Here is a 17,507-nt window from a genome sequence, read left to right as displayed (position 1 = left end):
TATGTATGGTGGCCTGGTGGTTCACTGGTTAGCGTGTCGGCCTCACGGTGCAGAGGAGCAGGGTTAGATTCCGGCTCCGGCCTTGCTGTGTAAAGTTTGGATGTTCTCCTCGTGCCTGTGTGGGTTTTCTCTCGGTATTCCGGTTTCCTCCCATATTCCCAAAACATGCGTGGCAGATTAATGGAACGCTCTAAATTATCCTTAGGGGTGAGTGAGAGCGCGGAAGGTTGTTCGTCTATGTGTGCGATTGGCTTGCAAACAAGTTCTGGGTTTACCCCGCCCACAGCCCGAAGACAGCTGGGAGAGGCACCAGCACGTCCTGCGACCATTGTGAGGATAAGTGGATCAAAAAATGGATGGATGGATGGATATACATGAGTATATTGTATACGGGTACTCTATTTTCACTCATACACAGCCACATACCACCACATACATTCACTTCCACAACCAACTCCAACTGCAAATGTCTGATGAATATTCAGTAGAATATGAAGGCGGGCTTGGATAATTTCATTTGTCCTCTTTGATAATTTCATTGGTCAAATGTAATGAGATTATGGATAAATCTTGTGACATCTTGAAGCCCATCATTAAAAATACAAAATAAAATGACAAAATAAATAATTAAAAGGTGTTTAATTTAAAGCCGCATGGTTCAAAGGCTTGTGGTTAAAAAAATACAGCAATTAGCTATGGTGTTGTCCTGCTGGGCAATCGACGTTTTCTGTTGTTCAATTCGTCACTTGTAGAATTTTAGCGGCATTGGACATTAAAATGAACAAGAAATTGAAGAAAACATGGCTGTATACACAAAACGTTCTATATTATAGTAATTTCATACTGCCACCAAGTGTGTTTGTGTTTTGCTTTTGAGGGTTGTTGAGTGGGTCACTGTGCTTGACACTCCACTCTAAAAGGAAGATCAGAGAGATGAAACAGATGTCTTTTCACAGGTGTGTTCAACAAGGATGCTCACCATCTGGATTGCTTCTGATTTATTTATTTTTTTGATCACATCTTAAATATGCACTTGCATAGTGCCTTGCATAGGGTAGTGATTACAAATCGACCAAAAGTGGTGCATCACAAAACCTTTTGGGATTTTTCTAAACCTAATTTGAGAATGGTACAACCCGTGGATCACGTCTGGCCTATGACGTGCAAGTTAGGTCGTTATGAGGTCAAACTAAAACCTGGTTGAGCGCGGTGCGTGCGTTCATTTCTTTCTGTTTGTGTGTCCTTTATTTCACCAGAGTCCTTTGAATGTTTTGGTGGACAGATGCGAGTGGCAGTCTTCATTAAGTATGGACAACTTTTCCTTTTGTGATGTTTCTTTGATCTTTTCACTCTAGTCCTGGTTTTGGACTCGACCTCCAAAGGTCTTGGTCTTGTCTTGGATATGCTCTAGGTTCGATAACATCTTGGTCTCGGTTTGTGTGGTCTTGACTACAACACGAGCTAATACCTTACTACTATGTATTACATATAGCAATAAATTAAATTAATCTTATAACATTTGTCTGAAGTCTAATCACACCCTCGATATCCCTTGATAATTTACCTCACCATGCTTTTTCAAGTTTGACGAAGAGTTTTTTTAAAGCCATTAGCTGGTAGCACTTCAGTTAGTAAATTTTGCAGCACGTTCGGAATGAGTAGTTTTTTAATTACTCCTCCAAGTACGACAAGGGATGTCCAGTGATTGGCTCAGGGTGACTTTTCTGGTCAAGAATGAACCTTCTCGTTGCCAGTACTCGCACGGGACTTGGACATTTTGTAGGCAAAGCAAAGTGTGAGGCCAGCTGTCAGTGATTTGTTGATTTGTGTCATGTGCCGGCAATGCATCGCGTCATCCAACCGCAATCAAAATCACTCAGTCGATCCTCGTAAGACTTATCTGGATAGGTGTGTTATTAAACTGGAATGCACACAATTCAAAATGAAATAGCATTAAGGCTTTTTTGTGTGTGTAAGGAAATAGAAAGTGCAGACGCGTAAAAAATATATGGAGGAGACGTGCAAAGTAAGCTGGAAACAAAAAAATGACTCCACTAAAAAAAAAACCCACAAATTCTACTTAGGAAAGTAACAAAGTATTTTCACTTTGTTACTTGACACCACTGAAGTATTACGTCCTGTTACGACATATACTAGAGATGTCAAACATACGGCCCGCGGCGCGGAACCAGCACCGGAGGAGGTTCGCTCATGCCCGCGGGATAATTTAAAAATGAAAAAAATGCATAAAAGGCACGGAATGAATATTTTTAATAAGATGCAATTCATGGATTATCCTCTTTAGTTTGTAAAGTGTAGGCAGGGATTAAATTTAGATTTTCCATGCACTTGTGTAAATGATTTTAAAAATCATTTCTTTATACATCTCGTTTAATCTTAAAATGCGTGACTATATTTTTCAATAACAATTACTTGTTAAGGTTTTGTGCCTTTGTACAATCAGTGGGATCTGTTGCAATGCATATGTAAGAATGCTAAAAGCCCAAACCTTTCCTGACAGCCCAAAGACTGACTGAGAAGGACAAGGACTGGGCAGATGGACTGAACCGTTTTTTCAACCGTTTCGACCAGTCGTCTGTCCCTTCCCCCAACCACCAACTGCAACCACTCTCACTGAGGACTTCTTCTCCTCCCCCTCCTCTTTCGACCAGCTCTCATCAACCCAGTCTGGCACCTGGTTCCTGCCTGTCCGTCACAACAGAGCAGGTGAGGAACCAACTGAGGAAGATGAATGTGAGGAAGGCAGCAGGTCCAGACAAGATCAGTTCCCGGCTCCTCAGGACCTGCTCTGACCAGCTGTGTGACATTGTCCAGCACATGTTCAACCTGAGCCTGAAGCTGGGCAGAGCTCCACAGCTGTGGAAAACGTCGTGCCTGGTCCCAGTGCCCAAGACCCCCCACCCTAAGAAGCTGAACAGCTACAGACCGGTGGCGCTGACGTCTCACCTGATGAAGACGCTGGAGAGACTCGTCCTCGCCCACCTTCGACCGCTGGTGAGCCTGGCACTGGACCCGCTGCAGTTTGCCTATCAGCCTGGCATCGGCGTGGAAGACGCCATTATCTACCTCCTCCACTCAGTGCTGTCACACTTGGAGAAGGCTGGGAGCACTGTGAGAATCATGTTCTTTGATTTCTCCAGTGCCTTCAACACCATCCAGCCCAAATTACTGGGTGGCAAACTGCAGAACGCCAGAGTGGACCACCATCTCACAGCATGGATCATAGACTACCTCACAATTCGGCCGCAGTACGTGAGGTTGCAGAGCTGTGAGTCGGACAGGCTTCTCTGCAGCACTGGAGCGCCGCAGGGGACTGTTCTGGCTCCATTCCTGTTCATCCTCTACACCTCGGACTTCAGACACGCCACTCCAAACTGCCACCTTCAGAAGTTCTCCGATGACTCTGCGATTGTTGGCCTCATTACAGAGGGGGACGATTGGGAGTACCGGGGACTGACGAAGGACTTTGTGGACTGGTGCCAGCAGAATCTCCTCCAGATCAACCCTAGGAAAACTAAGGAGTTGGTTGTGGATTTCTGCAGGAAACAGTCCTCACCGGCACCGATGAACATCCAGGGTATGGACATAGAGAGGGTGACCTCCTACAAGTACCTAGGTGTTCTTCTGAAAGACAAACTGGACTGGTCTACAAACACGGACACCCTGATTAGGAAGGGACAGAGGACTCTTCCTACTCAGGAAACTGATGTCTTTTGGGGTTCAGGGGTCGCTCCTTAGGACTTTCTATAACTCGGTGGTGGCCTCGGCCATCCATTATGGCATTGTCTGCTGGTCAGGCAGCATCTCAGCCCGGGACAGAAAGAGACTGGAGCGACTGGACAGGAAGGCCAGTTCTGTCCTGGGCTGCTCCCTTGACACTCTGGAGGAGGTGGGCAACAGAAGGATGCTAACTAAGCTAAAGGGTATGATGGGCAGTCCCTCCCACCCTCTCCAGCCTGCCCTGACAGCACTAGGTAGCTCCTTCAGCCAGAGACTGTTACACCCGCGCTACAAGAAGGAGAGATACCGACGCTCGTTCCTACCGACTGCTGTCAGGCTGCTGAATGAAAATAACAACAATAATAATAATAATAATTACATGATGTGAAAAACAATTGTAAATAGCACTGCGATTTATCCCTTTTGTATTTATATTGCACTTAATTGAACGGTGTTTGTTTGTTTTTTCTTCTTTCTTCTTTCTACCCACATTCTTGCTGCTGGAGGCTGTAAATTTCCCCAGTGTGGGACAAATAAAGGATATCTTAAAAGTGAATTGCACATTTGTCTAAGGAAATCTAAGGCGTTTCATGAAATGTTTTGTAAAAGATATGTTCATTAAATTTCAGTTCTTGTGCTTACAAAGGAAATACATGATATTTTGGTTAGTTATAGCAGAGTATAGTATAATTTTCATGGTCCGGCCCACTTGACACCTACCGAGGCCGTATGCGGCCCAAAATGTGAAATGAGTTTGACACCCCTGACATATACAGTACACATCTCATAAAATCATGCTTCTGAGTATCTCAAGGCAAAGCTGGTGTAACTCTTTTTGCTGACGTGCATGAGTCACTGACGGTGCCCCTCCTACAGAATGAATTAACCGGATAGCGGATGATAGATGAGCTCAGCTTTCATCAGCTAGTCTCCATTCATCACCCCATATACAGTAATACGGTAAGAGAAAACGTCATATCTTTTATTTTAACTTGTTTTTTTTCCCACATCAGTCACTTTCAGCGAGAGTTTGTTCCCACTGCAATTTCAGCAGAGTCATTGACCTCAATTTAAGATTGACTTGCCTTAACCAGAGGGATATTCTGGATCCCATGAGATTTATTTTCATGACATTGTATGATCACAATACAGTGAGATCATGTTTAATCTTGGTAAAGTAAATCACGGCAGTACACCGATTTGAAAAGCTCGATCCATGTGATTCAAACAATGGCCAAAATTTCAGCTATTACTAAAACCATTTGCAATGATGGTCAAAAATAGCCTGAAGCATTTGATTTTCCATTACAATTGCAAAATATATGTATAAAATAAAATGATTTGTTAAAATAACTTCAAAGTCGTTCGAAAACACAAATGTTGTCCAGGTTCCTATTTTCATCCTAATTTGTGTGTTTCCCTTTCCAATTGGTAGGCTACAAAGACCAGCCACACCTGCACTGGCACGCCCTTGACATGCTCTATTTCTATTTTATTGACTTTCTTTTTTTTTCTTTTTCCAAGATGGCACCCGAGTAGGCAGCTATCAGCAAGTGCTATTCAAGAGCCCTGCTTTTTTTGTGTGTTTTTTTTGTTTTAGTTTTTTTTGTCACATGGTGGTGTTGTTATGTCGTGTGGACATGATGTGGATTTTTTCGGCATTTTTGGCCACGTCATTCGTCAAAGAAGAATATGTACTTGGTGGTTGCGCCTTCTCGGCAGCACGCGTACACCAGCCCTGATTTTGATTGAAAGGAATGTCCGCGCCATCTGACTGTGGTTGCTGGACAGCCCCCGGGGCGCTTGTTTGTTTGTTTTTTGCACCTGAAATGGGCAGCATTTTTCACAGCCCCGCTTTGTTCAGCGGAAATGTCGGTGCTGTTGGACAGTCTGCGGCTGGATGAATGGATGGCTTGCGGAACCGACGATGAGAAGAAAGAAGCGTCAGCGCAGAGCACCGATGCGTATGTGGAACTGGGAGTCGCGGCTTGAATTTGAAGCGGATTTACATGGGACAGGAAATGAAAAAAATAAAGTTGACATGAACTTGAATTTTGCAAAATACGTACATCAGGGCGGCACGGTGAGCAACTGGTGAGCATGTCCTGACCGTGCAGAGGTCATGAGTTCGATTCCAGGCCCCAGCCTCCCTGCATGGAGTTTGCATGTTCTCCCCGCGCTTGCATGGGTACACGGTTTTCTCCCACATTCCAAAAACATGTTTGGTTGGTAAATTGATCCCTCACAATTGAGGACGTATTCCCCCCACCAACTCATATTGTTCCAAAATGAAGTGAAGAATGCCCCAACCATAATCTGCAAAGCGTGCAAAGGTGCCCCAGAATCACTTCCTGATCTGATGGATGGGAGGCCAGAATTATACATGTAAACAAGTAAATAAATAAAACTGACTGAACTCTACTTGACTTCAGTCAAGGAATAGCTACAGTCGATAATAAGGCAGACCTCTCTACTGGGGGGGTTTGGTTGAAATCCTGCAAGTTTGGACTGTGTGTGTTTCCTTTTCTTGCTTAATTGGTAGTTGAACCAACATTTCCACTCCCCAAAAGTCCAGATCATTGTTTTTTTTTCCCAAAAATAGGCATGCTGAGCCTGTCTTAAATAACTGGCTTTTGTAAGTCCGGGATTTCCTGTCATGTTAAATTATGGCCTTTTTAAAGGAGATGTGACTTTTATTGCTTGGCTGTCAGCCAACAAGTGCCAACAGCTCAGTACCTGGCCCTGGCCGAGACCCCCTATTAATTCACTCTCACTGTAGTGTCATCTTCACTGACATTTGCTGACTCAACTCAGCTTCTCTATTCATTATTCTGCCTTTCCTTCGAGATGCAGGATGTGCAAGAAATCCTTCAGCATAGATGTGTTAAAATTATCAACTTGTTACCATGGCAAGAGAGCTAGTCTGATTTGTTTAAGTGTTGACACGGAGTTCTGTGTCAATAGCTAAACTGCCAAATGAATATATACATGATGATGTGTGTTGCGATGTCGTACTTGTAGGAGCAGAGGCACAACAGTGGCAGAGCACAAGCTTGCTCGTAATCAGGGGTGGACCTAAGCAGTACGCTGGTACGCATGTGTACCGTGAACTGATTGAAAATTGCGCTCCACTTTCAATCTTGGGGTCACTTCGGAAAGTCAAACCTCCTGACCTTTATGGCACCTTTCCTTCAACTTTGTTGGATGATATCATCAGGTCCAGGAGAGATGACAAGGTGCTTCTTTTCCAACATAGGAAAGGGAGGCACAGTTTCAAATGAATTGAAAGGATTCAAACATTAATTGTTGTTTTTGAGAAGGATCACTGATGATGTTTTTCAGTCCGCAAAAGATCTGCGATCCCTAGGCTCAAAGGTGCGGATCAAACCGTCGCCAATTCCTAGTGGATCGCAGTGAAGTCCGTAAGGGAGCCTCCACGCCGAATTGACGGGACTTTCCATCACTGGAGAGTTGGTGCGAAGTGGTAATGACCTTGGGGTCAGCAAAATCCCGCGGGACCGCGTCCGGCGGTATACAAATCCACCACAGTCCTGGCGTTAAGCGCCTAGCAAGGTGTCGGACCGGATCCCCAAGCCGACCATCCCCATGGGTTATGAAGGAATGCCCACCCTTCAAAATAAAACACCGGGCCCGGCGCACCCACGGTCCAACCTCGGGTGCTGCAGACCCCCTGGACCACCACCGTCGGCCACCGCGCTGCCGTGGACCCTGGCCACGGGGTCGAAGTGCGGGGGCGGGGTTGCGACCCGTCCCCCTCCCTCACGCTACATAGCCCCCAGGATGGCGATTCTCCCCCCCCCCCCCTCTTCCCCTCCCCTCTGCCCCATCAACCCGTTTCCCCCCTCTCCCGATCCCCTCAACCTCAAGAAGTCCGGCGGCGATGGCGCGGGGCGTCGGGGACAGGCTCAGATGAGGGCCCACGTCCCTAGCTCCACAACCACACGTCGGCGGCCGTGGCACGATGGTCGCTCCCCTTGCGAACTGGTGATGGTGCAGGGGAGAGGCAGCGACCACGGTGGCGGAGCAGGACTCTCTAGTCGCAGCGCTGCTCCCCTCAATCCGAGGAAGGGCCAATAAAAGGCGGCCTAAACACGCCCATCACCGCCATCGATCGGCTGGAGACCCGCCTCCAGCAGATTCATCCTTTATGCGGGCGAAACAAATACAAATACAAAAACCGGACTGCTTTCCTGGAAATCGGCACTTGGAATGTACGAACCCTGATGGACAATGCAAGAGCAAAGAGACCGGAGCGCAGGACTGCCCTCATCGCCCTTGAGATTCAGAAGCTCGGCCTGGACATTGTGGCCCTCTCCGAGACCCGTCTCCCTGGTGCCGGGCAGCTCGAGGAGCCTCGGCACGGGTACACCTTCTTCTGGAGCGGACGAGCTGTGGAGGAGAGAAGAATTCACGGTGTAGGGTTCTGCGTTAAGTCACGTCTGGTTAGGGATCACAACATCATCCCCGTAAGAACTTCTGAGAGACTCATGTCCATCACCCTACCTCTGTGTCAATCCCAATCCCTTGTCATCATCAGCGCCTACGCACCTACCCTGGACGCCTCGGAGGAGGCGAAGGAGTCCTTCTATGCCGCGCTGCGTGGCCTGATCCTCCGCGTCAACCCCCGGGATAAGCTCTTGGTTCTGGGGGATTTCAATGCGCGGGTGGGCCGGGACCATCAGCTTTGGGGAGGGACTCTGGGGAAGGAAGGCGTTGGCAACTGCAACGAAAATGGAGAACTACTCCTTGGTCTCTGCGCAGAGACGGAGATGGTAATAACCAACACACTGTTTCGGATGGCCAACAAGCACAAGACCACCTGGCAACATCCAAGATCCGGCCACTGGCACCTGATCGATTACGTCCTTACCCGAATCTGCGACCGATCCGACGTCATGGTCACGAGGGCCATCCGCTCCATGGATGACGGATGGTCCGATCACAGGCTGATAGCCTCAAGACTTAGGCTGAAGATCGCGCCTGCGAAAAGAAGGAAGAAGATCCCCAAGAGGATACGTTTCAATGTTGGGCTGCTGAGGAATCCCCAAGTCCTCGAACAGTACCAGACGTCCCTCGCGGACAAACTGGACACTCAACCTCGGACCCTTCCTGCCACTGTCCACTCAGACTGGGAGCACTTGAAAACTGCGCTCACCAAATCCGCGGAAGAGGTCCTCGGTGTCCAGAAGAGGAGAAATCCCGACTGGTTTGCCGAAAACCTGGAAGAAATTGAGCCACTGATTTCAAGAAAGAGAGAGGCTCGCATTGCATGGCAGAACTGCGTTTCCTCCAAGAGACTTGAAGAAGCCTACCGGACAGCCAAGAGTGAAGCACAGAGAGAGATCCGGAGGATCCAAAATCAATGGTGGGTCAACTTTGCCCACCAAATGCAGAGTTCCGCTGACCGTCACGATACCAGATCCTTCTTCGAAGCAACGAGGAAGATCATCGGTCCGGCTCACAGTCCTCCAATGGCTGTGAAGGCAAAGGACGGCACCATCCTGCAGGAAAAGGAGGATACTCACCAGCGATGGAAGGAGCATTTCATGGAGCTCCTGAACCATCCGACATGCGCAATAGACGGCTTCCTCGATCCTGTCCCCCAGCTCCCCGTGCAACACTGGATGACGGAGCTGCCGACTCTCCGGGAGATCTCCGGAGCCCTGAGGAGGATGAAGAAGAACAAAGCTGCTGGAGTCGACGACATCCCCGTAGAACTTTTACAAGCTGGGGGTGCACATCTCCTCACCCGCCTCCACACCTTCATCCTTCAATGCTGGGTCGAGGAGACGGTGCCTGGGGAACTGAAGGACTCCGTCATCGTCACGATATTCAAGAAGGGCGACAAACTCGACTGTGGAAACTATCGTGGAATTTCGCTGCTGTCAACTGCTGGAAAACTCATCTGTCGTATACTGGCCGACCGACTCACCTGTCTCGCTGAGCGGGTTCTTCCGGAGTCCCAGGCGGGCTTCCGTCCAGGAAGGGGAACCGCGGACATGGTGTTCTGCGCCAGACAGCTCCTGGAGAAGTGCCGGGAGCAGCGGAGGGAGTTCCACGCCATCTTTTATGATCTGGCCAAAGCGTTTGATTCTGTGCCCCGAGCAGCACTCTGGAAAGTGCTGGGACGTCAAGGCTGCCCCCCCAAATTCATATCCCTCATCCGGATGTTTCACGACGGCATGAAGGGTTGCGTCCTGACTCAGGGCGAAATGACTCCCCCATTCCCGGTTCGGACCGGAGTCAAACAGGGCTGCACGGTGGCGCCGACGTTGTTCTGACTCTACATCGCCGCGCTCATCCACCACGTCACCCCTGTCCAGGAGCACGGAATCACTCTACGCTACCAAACTGAAGGGTCGCTCTTCAACCTCAGCCGTTTGAGGAGCAGGCGGCGGACCATGGTCACGACCGTCAGCGAACTCCAGTACGCTGATGACAATGCTGCGGTCTCCAACTCCTCCGGGGGCCTCCAGCTCATCGCGGACGGCTTCGCCGCGGCGTACAGGACCTTTGGCCTCTCCGTCAACACCAAAAAGACAAAGACCCTCCACCTGAACCATCGTCCACCCCAAATCTCCATAGACGACGAACCCATCGAGCAGGTCTCGGCGTTCCCTTACCTGGGCAGCATTATCCAGGAGGACGCCGGCCTCACGGAGGACCTCACTTACCGTATCCAGGCAGCCCACACAGCCTTTGGACGCCTCGGTCGTCGGGTCTTCAGGAATCACGCCATTTCCACCAACACGAAGATCATGGTGTATAAGTCTGTCGTCCTCCCGACCCTTCTCTATGGCGCCGAATGTTGGACCCTCTATCGGAGCAGCATCAAGAGGCTCGAGAGGTTCCACCAAGGACGACTCCGATCTCTCCTCAACGTTTCCTGGGAGGAGAGAGTGACTAATAATGAGATCCTCACCCGGGCTGGCCTCATGAGTATCGAGGCCATGATCACCCTGGCCCAACTGCGGTGGGCCGGCCACGTGCAGCGGATGAGCGACGACCGTCTCCCGAAGCAGCTCCTCTACGCGGAGTTGCTGGAGGGCACCCGTCCCCGCGGTGGCCCGAAAAGACGATTCAAAGACCAGCTAAAGGGTCATCTTCAGCGGTGCCGGATTCCCCCGGCACAGTGGGCTGACCTGGCCGCGGATCGGGCGGCCTGGCGTGGGGCTGTGCGGGGCGGGGTCCAGGTCCTCGAGACTCGACGCGTCGCTGCGGAGGAGGACCGGCGAGCGCGGAGGAAGGAGAGGGCCCGGCAACCGCCCGGCCCCCTAACCCGCTTCTGTCAATCCTGCGGGCGGGGCTTTCGGGGAAGACTGGGCCTCCACAGTCATCGGAGACACAAGCACCAGGAGCCGTCGCCTTGTCCTGGGGGCCGCATTCCTCGATAACGAGGGCCTTCACCGACCGACCGACCGACCGTTGTTTTTGAGAAGGATCACTGATGATGTTTTTCACTGATTTTTTTAATTGCCCTTTCTCGAATAAATTATGGAAAGATCTTTTTAATTGTAAAATAATCCCTCGTTTTTTGTGGTTAATGGTACCGGAACCCCCCCTCGCCGCGAAAAGTGAAAAACCAGGAAGTCCGATTTGCGCCCACCACCCAATTTAATCATTTTGATAGTAGGCTAATATAGCGAGTATAGATACAGTACACACAGGATGTATTGACTTCATTATAAGGCTTTTAAATTTTTGCGGCTCCAGACATATTTGTTTTTTTTGTTTTGTTTTGGTTTTTGTCCAATATGGCTATTTCAACATTTTGGGTTCTCGACCTCTGGTCTTGTGAATTATGTTTGCATACACAGTTAAAAAAGAACACTGAAGGCACAAAACTTGAAGCGTGACGTGGTGAGGGGTCACTGTCTGACTATGTAAAACGGAATATTTCATTTCTTTACTTCATTCTTTCAAAGAAATGGAACGATAAGGGGACGAGAGAAGTAAAAAATGATTTTACAGTACAAAACAAAATGTATTCAATCTACTAATTTAGAATATATGATGCATAATATCTGATGCTAAACAACAGTATTTTTTTAGTTGTACACATTTCTTGAAAATACAAAAGGATTGAGACATTTTAATTTCATACTTAAGATTGTTCCACAAACTGACGCAATGGATTGAAACCTTCCCTTTGTTCTGGTTCCAAAAAAAAAATGGTTCCTCTTAATTTTAGATATTTTCTCTCTTTTTAAATGTTTTACAAGCAATGTGGTAGAAGTTGGTGATGAGCTTTGTACATAATTTTGAGAATCTTAAATTCCACAAATTCATTTAAAAGATTTCAAAGATTTGAACTGCATAAATATTGTATTTATAGGGCCCCTATCTCCACTTTAACGGCACGAAAAACACGTTTCTGTAAATGAAACAGCAGTTCAGTGCCAGCCGTACCAACTCACCCACACACTCCAATGCAATGGATGAGACGTGGAACAATCAAACAAACTGTGCAAAAAAAGCAATGTATTCTTATGAAGTGAAACTTTGACCATACGTAATACAGCAGTAGTTTGGGATACCTTTGATTTAACGTGTTCTATATGGGGTTTCCATGTTAAATGTTCCATCAATCATAGCACCTAAAAATAATTTCCTTTACAGTCAATGTGACCTCCACGTCCATATTCCTGCAACTAAAAATCATATATTGGTTTTGTAATCCTTTAAAGACAATCTATTTGTGTTGAACCACTTCATAATTTTCTGAAACTTATTCTCCATAACTTGTAGCCCATCATTTATATTTTTTCCCAACAAAAGATAACGTGGTATTATCCGCAGATAGGATATATTTTAACAAATTAGAAACAGTTACAATATCGTTGACATAAAGAAGGAAAAACAGTGGTCCGAGGACCAATCCTTGAGATACGCCACAAATTATATTGCAGGATTTGGATAGTTTATTGTTGATTTCAACAAAGTACCATCTGTCTTTTAAAGAACTCTTGATCCATTCATTAGCAATAATAATAATAATAATACATTTTATTTATAAGCGCCTTTCAAGACACCCAAGGACACTTTACAATAACAAAAAACACAAAACAATACAACACCTCTTAGACATTATTTATATCATTTGTTCTGTCATATTTCATGGTGTGGGGTGTCAAACACTTTTTGAACACTTCCTTTTTGCTTTGAATGTATATTTTATGGCCTCTTTGATTTTCCACTTGTGACAGTTTTATTTTTTGTTTACTTGTTTTTTTTAAACATTATTAAAGTTTGAGCATGACACTTGAGGAGCTTTGCGTAGTCTGTCAACTATGTTGGTGTCCTGGTGCTTTAATGTTGCTGCCATAAAGAGCTGTGGACAACATCCTTTCATCAAGGTAGGTTGGGACCGAAAAACCTTTGCTAAATGTGGATTAAAGGTTGCATCAAGGCACCTTTCCCAAAGTTTTATAAAGTATCCATATTTTTTTCTATATTTTTATAATCCTGATATTATGGGTACAAGCCACAATTAGCTGTTCTTAGGACTCAAAAATCATTCACAGGACAAATTCCCCCTTTTTGCTCCACTATGCAGGAAATAAGGTCGTTGCTAACATGACATTTTGGAAAAGTCACTGAATATGGCGGCACAATCTCGAAGTTGGCAACATGTCGCTGCTCTTGCTTGCACTGCATGGGTTTTCTCCAGGTACTCCAGTTTCCTCCCACATTCCAAAAACGTGCACCATAGGTTAATGGAACACTTTAAATTGTCCCTAGGTGTGATTGTGAGCACCAATGGTGGCTCTCTCTGTGTTAGAGGTAAGATGTTAAGCCCGAGCCCGACCCGAAATTCTGGTTGGGTCGGGCCTAAAATGTCAATCATTGCTTCGGGTTCGGGTCGGGCTTCTCTCTCGCTGACTTTTTTAAAATAAATATAAGTTTAGTGCGCTGAGGCGTTTCGAGGCAGTGAATAGTTTTGGCCACGAGAGACCATGGTTCGCAAAAAAACAGGAGTCGCCTCATCACAACACGTACAGTACTAAACTCTTGCAATGACAATTCAAAGAACTCCTTCCTGTCTCTGTCTATTATCCCCCCGTCATTGTTCTTCTTTGACGTTCTGCTTCTCTCAAAGTGCCGCGCTAGGTTCTTAAGGACGTACTGCTGCTGTGGTTAATGGCCCAATTTTCAACCTGTCAAAATGCTGGACGGCCTTAAATTCCGTCAACTCTTAAAAAAATCCATCAATGATTGAAAATTGTCGGTTAATGTACCCTCTGCAGAAACAGAAATATAAAAGATGTAAATGTTTATACAGTCTTGTTTAACTTAGATTTCGTTACAAAAGACATCCTTTAATTTGTTATCATAAATCAACACTCCTGCTCCCGAGTCCTCACAAATAAAATATGAAAATGTGGGTTTGCTTCGGGCTCGGGCCTGCAAATCAAGTTAATTGGTCGGGCTCGGGCTGGGCTTTAATACCCGCGGGCCGGGTCGAGTGGGGCTGGATTATTTAGGCCCGATTTTACCTCTACTCTGTGTGCCCTGCGATTGGCTGGCAACCCGGTCAGGGTGTCGGAGCCGAAGACAGCTGGGATAGGTTCCAGTTTGCCCGTGACCTGCGTGAGGATAAACGGATTGGAAAATGGATGGATGGTCATCTACAACTCTGTTTACATGTCGTCAATATTTGGATTAGGGTCAAAATTCCAATTTCGTAAGCATTCGGAATAACCTGATTTAATACGGTGACGCACGGACGTCGCGGCGCATATAGACAACGCTTTGACTTGTTACTTTCTGACGTCAATAAAACACATCATATTCACATCACTCACCAGAGGAAAAAAGGAGTCTGTTTCCTACCACCTTTGGACAGTGTCTCAGAGTTTAGCCATGATTGTTTACCGCTGCTCGTATAGTGCCGGCGAATTCCGCGCCAGATGTACGGATTTATACACATTTATATGTGAGTTTGTCTATGCACTATGTCAAATTATGTGAAAGGGCAGCGGAGAAATCCAAGTGAAGCTTACTACGGCGAGGATGATGCACTTATTTCCTGTACTACAAAGACCCAAGATTCCTTATACATGGAGCAAGGAATCATGGAGCATGGTCCAATATTCAGGGTAGAAAAGGGGTAATCCATGGCTCTTATTCTTTTTTTTTTTTTTTTTTTTGATGAAAGGGATGGACAAACACCAATTAACTACCCCTGCTGCTCATCTGAGAACCACACCAAAATTGTTTTGCGTAACCCTGCTCAAATTGTGGATTTGTCGCTGGTTAGGAAGCAACAATCCATCCATCTATCCATCCATATTCTAGTCACCGGTTAGGAAGCAATTAAACAGAAATCAGCGTGTTGTCTTTTCCAGCTGCTTTGGACACGAAGTAGGGCGCAGCTCAACAATATGTATTCGTCACTGTTTTGATGGAAAGCCCTGGCTTCGCTTATAAGGGAGGAGGAATGAGGAATGAGCAACACTTAACAAAAGGAATGGGTTCATCCGAATATAATGGTGCGACAGGATCCATTGTCTATTTTCTCCTTCAAGCATCTCTTGTTATTTTCACGTTGAAATCACTCCATCACAATTTCTTCAATTGGATGTGCCAAGGATCCACAAGCAGAAGTGAACATTTTTCAGAGCCTTTGTCCCTCCCACGTGAATTGTTGCACCCAAACACCCCACAGTATTTCACCATTTTCATCCGTTGGCTATAAAACAAAATGTCTTTATTCAAACAGCCAATCATCACCTGAAAAAAAAAAATACAAAATGATGCATGATCTCCAATATGGCAATAGCACTTACGTCCAGAGATTTGTGAGCTCACTGGAACGCTGTCTATAAAAACAGTAAGACACTAGCAATGAGTTAAAGAAAAAAAAAGTAATTGTTGCCTAATTATGTGGCAGCAGTCTCACAATGAAGTCTTCAAAGCTGCTAAAACTGAATATGCGTCATTTAGGTTTCCAAAATCGTATTTTGGTTTGGCAGCATTTTCTGCAATAACTGTGACCAAAACAAGATAAGAGAGGAGACAAAATTATGGAGGCATAACTAAGCAACACACCTCAGGTGCCGCTGTCTCTCATGATACCAAGATTGGACTTTTTCATTGAAGAGAAACCTACTGAATAAAACAATCAAGTAAAGTACATTCAGCGTAATTATGACTTGTATTTTTAATAATTAGCTATATTTGTTGCAATGGCGGTTAAAATATTACTCTATGTTGAACTGGTTGGAGAGCACTACAATAAATTTTAATTCATCTTGTGGGCTCCTTTAACTAAAAATAAGACAGAAAAGCCCAAACAAAGGCATGTAAAAATATGTTTTATTTACATTTAGCTATTTTTGTTTTTTAGGAGTAGATAGCACTTTTGCTATTGGATTATTCCAAAAGTTATTGAAAGTGTCACTGTGATTTTTGGATCATTTTACTGACTACATTTTGAACAGATAACTATTGACAGTAGTTGAAAGTCATTTTTAATGAATGCTCGCAATAGTGACAATATGTAACTTATTTATTGGCGGCTGGCCCAAGATATAGTCCAACTTCTGGCCGAGGTCAGATTAGCTCTCGCGCCCCGTGACCTGTACAGGAAACTGTTGTTGAAAATGGATGAACAGATGGATGGTATAAGCTGCATGCAATCATACGCAATCATTTTGACCTCTTCTAAGCCGAGTTTCATATCATGGAATTTGCTTACCTGATTTTATTGCATCCTGCACACAGCTGGGTCTGACACAGGTAATTTTATCACAGGTACTGAGTAATGCTATCAATCCGTTGATCTGCAACATTTGGTGAAACCACACTGAACTCCACAGGACCCCATGCTACCCAAATCCAGCCCCCGCTTGCCACCCCCACTCCATTTTATCCTCTGCTCTCTTGTTTATCTATGCATTCAGTCTGAGAAAATCACATACTGCAGGGAATAGCACATTGCTCTGAAAATCCCATTAAACTACATAAAAACAGCAAGTTCAAACCAGATCGGCTGCCTGGGGGCATGTGAGGCAGGATGGCAGTACTTGTCACCGCCTGGAAGCAGTCCACCCGGCCAAGGTGCATCTTTGACTGACATGGGTTGAGTCAAACATAACAGAGCCACATCTCCCCCTGTTGAGGGGAAAAAAATACTGCTTGTCAAATCTCTGCATGAGATGCCGCTATCTGTGGATGAACTAAGTGAAACACATACAATGAAACTGGGTGATGATAATCTCCTTGTCATCCTCGAACTCATTTGGAGAGAACACAGTCATTCATCCAAAGCAGTCTTATCTCACTAATTGTAATTTATTTGACTCTTGTAGTCAATGCAATTCTTGCTGAGGACAACACGGTTGACGACTGGTTAACACGTCCACCTCACAGTGCAGAGATCCTGGTTCAATTCTCGCTCCGGCCTACCTGTGTGGAGTTTGAGTGTTCTCCCCGTGCATGTGTGGGTTTTCGCCAGGTACTCCATTTTCCTACCATATCCTCTTTATCGGGAGTTTAATTCAGGCAGGTTATTGAACACTCTGAATTGTCCCTCGGTGGGATTGTGAGTCCAAATGATTGTTCCTCTATGTGTGACATGCAATTGGCTGGCAACTAGCTCAGGGTGTACCCCACCTACTGCTCAAAGTTAACTGGGATAGGCTCCAGCAGGCCCTCGTGAGGATAAGCAGATTCGAAAATAGATGGATGGATAATTGTTGCTCCAGAAATAACATACATGAACAAAACTAGCTATATCAACA

At 45.9% G+C, this 17,507-nt stretch overlaps 1 protein-coding gene across 1 annotated transcript; it reads right to left on the bottom strand.

Moving 5' to 3' along the window:
- Positions 1–10,011: 10,011 nt before the first annotated feature.
- On the bottom strand, positions 10,012–16,830 carry LOC147200749 (uncharacterized). Its single transcript, XM_086119226.1, has 3 exons — positions 16,749–16,830; positions 10,905–11,081; positions 10,012–10,648 (listed from the first exon to the last, which is right to left on the bottom strand). The coding sequence occupies exons 1-3, from the start codon at positions 16,828–16,830 to the stop codon at positions 10,101–10,103; spliced, it is 807 nt and encodes a 268-aa protein (XP_085975352.1). The 3' UTR covers positions 10,012–10,100.
- Positions 16,831–17,507: the final 677 nt, after the last annotated feature.

Source organism: Hippocampus guttulatus, chromosome 9 (genome assembly GCF_054856545.1).
Source record: "Hippocampus guttulatus isolate MCC_2025c chromosome 9, RoL_Hgut_1.0, whole genome shotgun sequence".
Taxonomy (NCBI): domain Eukaryota; kingdom Metazoa; phylum Chordata; class Actinopteri; order Syngnathiformes; family Syngnathidae; genus Hippocampus; species Hippocampus guttulatus.
This window is presented reverse-complemented; position numbering and strand designations above follow the sequence as displayed.

What these genes read in the sequence shown, in the direction of transcription:
- LOC147200749 (XM_086119226.1), bottom strand. Translation starts at nt 16,830, where the DNA reads ATGCACCTTGGCCGGGTGGACTGCTTCCAGGCGGTGACAAGTACTGCC. An exon ending in GCCCCCAGGCAGCCGATCTG is followed by an intron (nt 11,082 to 16,748) that starts GTTTGAACTTGC and finishes GTGGAGGCCCAG; the next exon opens with TCTTCCCCGAAAGCCCCGCC. An exon ending in GCCGCCCGATCCGCGGCCAG is followed by an intron (nt 10,649 to 10,904) that starts GTCAGCCCACTG and finishes CTCTCCTCCCAG; the next exon opens with GAAACGTTGAGGAGAGATCG.